The 7,584-nt window shown below is 34.7% G+C and overlaps 1 protein-coding gene across 2 annotated transcripts; it reads right to left on the bottom strand.

Annotated features, from left to right (window-relative positions):
• Positions 1-364: 364 nt before the first annotated feature.
• lg21h6orf120 (linkage group 21 C6orf120 homolog) lies at positions 365-5,306 on the bottom strand. Of its 2 annotated transcripts, none has more exons than XM_048173242.1 (2): positions 5,170-5,306; positions 365-1,490 (listed from the first exon to the last, which is right to left on the bottom strand). In XM_048173242.1, exon 2 carries the CDS (start codon positions 1,449-1,451, stop codon positions 891-893), a length of 561 nt encoding a protein of 186 aa, XP_048029199.1. In that variant the 5' UTR covers positions 1,452-1,490; positions 5,170-5,306; the 3' UTR covers positions 365-890. The 2 variants fall into 2 exon arrangements, with proteins under 2 accessions (XP_048029199.1, XP_048029198.1); XM_048173241.1 differs by having other exon boundaries at positions 5,149-5,301.
• Between the last annotated feature and the right edge of the window lie 2,278 nt (positions 5,307-7,584).

Raw genomic sequence — 7,584 nt, 5'->3', positions numbered from 1 at the left:
ATATATAGCATTTTATTATTATATACAGAGATTGAGATGAGCATAATTATTGCATATATAATAGTTATCCTTCACATTCCAAAATAATATACTTACTGTATATTGTGTCAATAAATACAATAAATATTGTATTATAATATACTGTAAACAATACACAATAAACAATAATAGTTGATGTGACTTATTCAGAGACACAGCTGTATCTAAATCAAGTATTCAAGGAATGCCATACCATATTAACATAGCACTGAACATAACTTCAAACTAAGTTTTTGTTTTTGAACATAAGCTCTTATTTGCACAAAAACACATATATAACACCGAAGCTGAACACAATCCTAAGTAATGTTGGACACAGAGAAACTTTCAAAAATAAGTGATTATTTTATTTGTATCTTACAACTACAGGTGCAGAAGATTCTTTGCTGTTAATTAGCCAACAGACTCTTCTTCACAATAGGCACAGCTGTACAACCTTCATCACAAGGTGATTTGTGTGATTGCATAGTGCAGTTTAAAACCTAGAATTTACATCCCGATGTCAATAAAAGACAAATAAACACGCCACACAACAGAATTTTTTTTTTTTAACTAAATCAATAAAATGTCAGGAGAGAACCAATCAGGTCAAAAGAGAGAACCTTGTGTTTAACATGTCAAGTGCAATCAGTTGTGTTGATATGCAAATTATAAAGTTGTTAGACAAATTAGATGACATATTAAGAAAACAATGTCCTTATAGAGTGGCGGTGGCGCCTCGCTATATTTAAACAAAACTTCAGGCAAACTTTTCTAGTCCTTTGTCAAAACGAAATTCTGTTTATATGATCTAAACGGGACGAACAGTTCATTGTGGCAAATGTGGTATTATGGCACCTGGCACATCAAAATCAAAACAAAATTTCAAGTATGATCTTAAGAATCCCAATCAGAATAGTCCACAGGATGGATTCCTCTTCTTCCATCACATCCTCAGGGCCCTGAGAGTGTTGAGACTGACCAGGAGTGTCATTTGAAGGATAAGAGTTTTTCTCCATTTCATCTTCAGTCAGTGCTGTCTGGTCGTAAAACACCTTCATCTCAAACTCGCTCTCCATGTAGGAGGGATGTCCGTAGATCCCGATTCCAACAGGCCTTACAAAATCCCCCGGGACGACCACCACATCCTGGCCACAGGTGGTAGACTGAAGCTTGTAGGAATCAAAGTTTGGCCGCAGCGTCTTGTCAGAGACGTAGAGATCCGCATCTCCTTTAAGGCTTTGCATTTGGAGGATAATGCGTCCTTCGTGGTTGAGACGCAGGTAGCTGTAGTTTCCCGCCCCTATGTGGCCTTGCACGACATGGAGAAGGACCCATTCGTCTGGCACAGAAGGCTCCTCTGAGTGCTGCAGAGAGCCCAGGGCCCGCGAGAGGGCCGCCAACACCAACAAACCACCCCAGCACAGCGCCATGGTCACTGCTGCCAGACCCCAGCTACATCTGTAACCCACCTGCAATAATAAAAAAAAAAATTTCAGTATCATCAGGGCCCAGCAAAAGAAAATTTCTCATTTTTCAGCAAGTGGATTGGATCAAATCATGAAAATGGGTTTAAAAGAAAACAAAAAGGATTCTGAAATCAGATTAGAACACTTGATCCAATCTGGATTTTGATCTAGATCAAACCTTCAGTATGTGTTGTTTAAAACTTTTTAATAGGATTGGGATACCTTTGATCCCCCCCCCCAAAAAATCTAGATTTTCCTGATCCCACCAGAAGGGTGGATTTCAGGAACAAAATTTAATAAAACTAATATATATATATATATATATATATATATATATATATATATATATATATATATATACAGTACAGTCCAAAAGTTTGGAACCACTAAGATTTTTAATGTTTCGTCTGCTCACCAAGGCTACATTTATTTAATTAAAAATACAGTAAAAACAGTAATATTGTGAAATATTATTACAATTTAAAATAACTGTTTTCTATTTGAATATGTTTCACAAAGTAATTTATTCCTGTGATGGCAAAGCTGAATTTTCAGCATCATTACTCCAGTCTTCAGTGTCACATGATCCTTCAGAAATCATTCTAATATGCTGATCTGCTGCTCAAGAAACATTTAATGTGTAAAATTGTACAAAATATTTGTGTACAATATTTTTTTTCAGGATTATTTGATGAATAGAAAGTTCAAAAGAACAGTGTTTATCTGAAATCTAATCTTTTGTAACATTATAAATGTCTTTACTGCCACTTTTGATTGATTTAATGCATCCTTGCTGAATAAAAGTATTCATTTCTTTAATTTCTTTTCAAAAAAATAAAAATAAAAATTCTTACTGTGAACGGTAGTGTATAATGCTACAGAAGCTTTGTATTTCAGATAAATGCTGTTCTTTTGAACTTTCTATTCATCAAGGAATCCTGAAAAAAAAAGTACACAACTGTTTTCAACATTGAAATCCATAAATGTTTATTGAGCAGCAAATCAGCATATTAGAATGATTTCTGAAGGATCATGTGACACTGAAGACTGGAGTAACGATGCTGAAAATTCAGCTTTGCATCACAGGAATAAATTACTTTGTCAAATATATTTAAATAGTACACAGTTATTTTAAATTGTAATAATATTTCACAATATTACTGTTTTTTACTGTATTTTTAATTAAATAAATGTAGCCTTGGTGAGCAGACGAAACTTCTTTTAAAAACATTAAAAATCTTAGTGGTTCCAAACTTTTGGACTGTACTGTATATATATATATATATATATATATATATATATATATATATATATATATATATATATGTACACACACACACACACACACACTCAGACATGTATATATTGCACTTGATTTAAAAGCATAGTACGCCCAAAAAATTAAAATTCTGTCATTAATTATGACCCTCATGTCGTTTCAAACCTGTAAGACTTTTATTCATCTTTGGAACACAAATGAAGATGTATTTTAATGAAATCTGAGAAATTTCTGTCCCTTTACTGCCAGCTACACAACTACTAATTTGACGATTCAAAAAGTTCATAAAAAGATCATAAAACTAATCCATATGAATTGAGCGGTTTAGTCCAAATTTTCTGAAGAGACACGATTGCTATATATGATGAACAGATTGAATTTAGACTTTTGTTCAGATATAAACATTCATCAATGCACACATCAGTTGTGGTAAACGGAAGCTCAAACATGCTTGCTTGACATGCGAGAACCAATGAGGTTCATTCTCGTGTGTTACGCAGCACGTTTGGGCTTCCGCAAGAACCAATGAGGTTAGTTCTCACGCATCAAGCAAGTACTGTTGAGCTTCTCTTTATGTTTGCTGATCAATATTTATATGTGAATAAAAGCGCTAATAATCTGTTTATCATATAAAGCAATCGAGTCTCTTCAGAAAATATATGGACTAAACCTTCTGATTCATATGGAATTCGTTTTACGATGTCTTTATGAACGTTTTGAAGCGTCAAAGTGGTAGTTGCATAGCTGTCAATGGAGGGACAGAAATCACTCAGATTTTATTACAAATGTCTTCACTTTTGTTCCAAAATGAATGAAAGTCTTATGGGTCTGGAACAACATGAGGGTGAGTAAATGACAGAATTTTCAATTTTGGGTGAAACCGTTACAGTCATTAAGTAGATAAAGTAGAAGCAGGCTATATATTAAGGCTTTTATTACAGTGCAGCAAATAATATATATATATATATATATATATATATAGTCCCCAAACAGCTGTCAATATCAAACAAAAATAATACATTTAATTTTAACTATTATTTATCACTGTATATTAATTACAATGAGACAGAGAGATGACCTAGCTAAAAAGTAGTTTCTGACAAGTGCATCCCCATAGGTGCAGACACAATTACTGTTGCTTCATTTCGTACACAAAATCTAGTCATTGCAATAGGAATCCACGCGTTCTGGAGTTGCGTGTGAGGACCAAAAAAAATTTTCCATGTAGATTTTGCTAATGTTCGAGTTTCTTGGTTTGAAAGTGACTTCTGTGTGAGCAGTGCTTAATACATCACTACTACTGACAATGGACCTTTTTCTTGTCTGTGCTGTGGGTCAGATGAAGGACCTGACTGGTTAAAAGAAACTGAAATTGGAATGGGATGTTTGTATTGTTTTTTTTTGTGCTGTTTTTGGTCTCTTCAAATAAAAACACAAAGTTACCCAATGTTGAACTATCTGTTTGGGTTCTTTATATAAATAGTGATATAGTCTCATTTAGAGCACTGTTAATCTGGATTTGGTACTCTGGAAAAGTTTATCATCTCGATCAGTATGATGCAATACAATGTTGTTTTGAAAAGAAAGCACAAAAGTAAAACGGATTACCTGATCCTGGATAGCAAAACATGGGATTATCAAAATCCAGAATCATTCTCATCCAGATTAAACTTTTTTGAACAACTGGGCCTTGAGCCTGATATGAGACTACTTGGAGTGATGCGTTTCCTGTGACATTTGACCAAGAGACTTTGCACCTAGAGAGGCATTCTGAATCTAAACCTTACATAAGGGTGAAAAGACACCATTTGACCTACGTCATACATCTGGACTGACAGCAAGCGGTTAAAAATATCTCTCTCGCTATTTTTAAGCAGCTACACACTCACAGAGCCAATGGCTATGGTCGTGTAATGTCAGCCCTGCTAGAGAAAACTGCTTCAAGACTCCATACTCAAATTAAACTGTAAATACTTAACCGAATACTGCATCTGAAACTTGATTTCAGGGCGTAAGTTATGCAGGGCAAAGTAAATACAACTATTGTTGCATAAATAAACAGTCTAAAGCGAAAGCATAAATTAATAGATGGCATTTAAAGGTCTATTTTGTATATTACAGCGATATTAAAAACAGACACCCGGATATCTTCAGAAGACCTATTTTTGAAATATACGTTATGTTATAGGTTAAATTATTTGCACACTGCAGTATACTATACACACTCCGTTTCTACATTAAAACGCCATCTAATTCCTGACACTTGCACAAAAGAATAAGACAGCTATTCAGCTAGCTGGCTAACAGACCAGTAGTTTTTCATGAAACCGAAACAAAATAACTATTCGTAATTAACAAAGGTTCTTTGATATGTTCACTCACACATGTATTATTTTGAGTTACCGGTGCATTGTCAAAAATAATCCATGTGAAAGGAGAGTCGGCGTCGTTACGTTTGGATTTTTCTGTTACAGGTGTTGAGTTGACTACTGGACGTTCTGAGACATGATGCCATTATAACGCGCAACAGCGCCCTCTCTAGGACAGGAGGACAGACATCATAAATGACAAAATATCAGAATTCTCCTGTGATATTTGTTTGTAGACAGCAGAGGTGTAAAGAGTACCTGAAAACCATACTTGAGTACTGATACCCAGGGATGGGCAGTATTTATGTTACATGTATTTGAAATACGTATTTCAAATACAAAATAGTAATTTGTAATTTGTATTTGATAGGGTTGATGAAAACGGCTTTGTATTTTGTATCAAAATACTTTAGTGTTTTGTATTGTTATAGATTTAAAATACTGTAAAATACTTTGTAGGAAGTCTACATGATCACATCATAAAAATGTGGCCTCTGATTGGTGCTTACTCAGTAGTTTGCAGACACTTGTTGAGTTCAGAACAGATGTTAACTTTTGGTGTTAGTTTTAGTAGCCTAGGCTAAATAGTATACCAATTTAAGTAATGTTCTAGAAAACTATTATACCGACAGGCAGCCCCCTATTTTTATGATTAATTAGTTAGAAACTAGTTGCTATGAATACAGGTGCCATCATTTGTCTTCTTATGAAGGACTTGTTTGTCATTGAGTCCGTGTTGCTGATGCAAAGTAGGCCCTTTGTTACCAAACACCAAGTAACTGTTGGTTACTTTAAAACTAACCTTCATCTGGGAGATCACAGGGATTTGTGAATATTTGATCTGTTAAAGCCACAGTATATAAATATTCGCCATTAGAGGTCGCTTATTCAGTCACTTATCCTTGATTTTGTGGAATCATGGGATGATGTTGATGTTGTTTTCATGTCTACAGCCGGTGGAAAAGAATCAGGATGGGACTTGGGCAGAAATCATATTCATGGATGAGAAAGTTGTAATAGTGCTCCTCTGTGTGTTCGCTTGGAGTCTGCTATGAGACACTTGTAAGCTAGATTGATATTAGTCATGGTAAAACATGGTAATCGCAGTAAATCAAGAAAACGAGATTTAAACAAGAAGCTATATATCATGTTTAGTTTTCAGTCGATGAATGAATCCAAATAGTTCCTCATCTGTCTAATAAAACATCCTTCAAAACAGTCTTGTCAATATAGCGGATAAATAAAACAATGTTAAGTGAAATTAAATAGTCAAAATCTACTGTGTGTGCTGGTTTGAGTCATCTCCTCATCTAATAAATAAAACATCTGCGATCAGCAACTACCTGCTAATGCACTCACATTCACGTAAAGTATCCTTGTTGACAAATGTGGGTGAGTAAAGGCAAAACACACAAGATAGTACCTTCAATGCCCGTAGATGGCGATATCACTTCTTTATAGCAGAAAAAGTTAGGTGCCATGAAAAATTGAATGTGTAATTGCATTACTCATCACAAATGTATTGGAGTAAACAGTACTTGTTCAAAAATGTAGCCAAGTAGAGAGTAAAAGTTGCTAATATCTTTGATACTCAGTACAACTACAAAGTAGCCAAAAAGATACTTAAGGACATAACTAATTACATTTACTCAAGTAGTGTGCTTATTCTTTAAAAAGCCACAATGGTTGTGGCAAAAGTGACGTGTAGCCAAGGATGGTGTCCCATACTCTGAATTTGTGCTCTGAATTTCACCCATCCATGTGCACACACACAGCAGTGAGTGTTGAACACACACACACACACACACACACACACCCGGAGCAGTGGGCAGCCATTTTTTGTTGCGGCACCTATGGAGAGCGATTGGGGGTTGTGTGCCTTGCTCGAGGTGGGGTAATGAGAGTGGAAGAGAGCGCTGTTCATTCACTCCCTCCACCTACATTTCCTGAAGGTGCTGAGATTCAAACCCAAGACCTTCGGGTAACAACTTTCTAACCATTAGGCCACAGCTTGCCCTAAAGCATGATTTATACAAAATTGCCAAAGCATAAATACACATACAAAGAAAATACTCCTTAAAACTGAAATGAGTTCTGAATAATCATGTTTTAGGCCTAATTATTAAAAAAGTAACTAGTCTGTTTATATGTAATTTAATAATAATAATAATAATATAATTATCTAATTACAAGTACTTATTTTCTTAATCTGATTATGTAATCCATATTACATGTAAAATAGTTTCATTGAAACTAAACATTTGTGTTAATGCAGAGAAGGAGATTGGTTTAATCAACAGAAACTATTATGTTATCATTCTGAACCACACTAATTAAGTTGATTTGACAGAAAAAAGAAAAGAAAAAAGTTTGATACTTTTTACAGTGATGCAATAAATTTAGTGAGGAAACAACTACATCTAAACTTTTTTTGTAGCCTAATTTGAAT

The sequence above is a fragment of the Megalobrama amblycephala genome, linkage group LG21, assembly GCF_018812025.1.
Source record: "Megalobrama amblycephala isolate DHTTF-2021 linkage group LG21, ASM1881202v1, whole genome shotgun sequence".
In the NCBI taxonomy this organism is placed as follows: Eukaryota; Metazoa; Chordata; class Actinopteri; order Cypriniformes; family Xenocyprididae; genus Megalobrama; species Megalobrama amblycephala.
Note: the sequence above shows the minus strand (reverse complement) of the source record. Positions and strands in the feature narration are given on the sequence as shown.

Bases quoted from the DNA above. Each gene is read 5' to 3' on its own strand.
- lg21h6orf120 (XM_048173242.1), bottom strand. From the start codon at position 1,451: ATGGCGCTGTGCTGGGGTGGTTTGTTGGTGTTGGCGGCCCTCTCGCGG.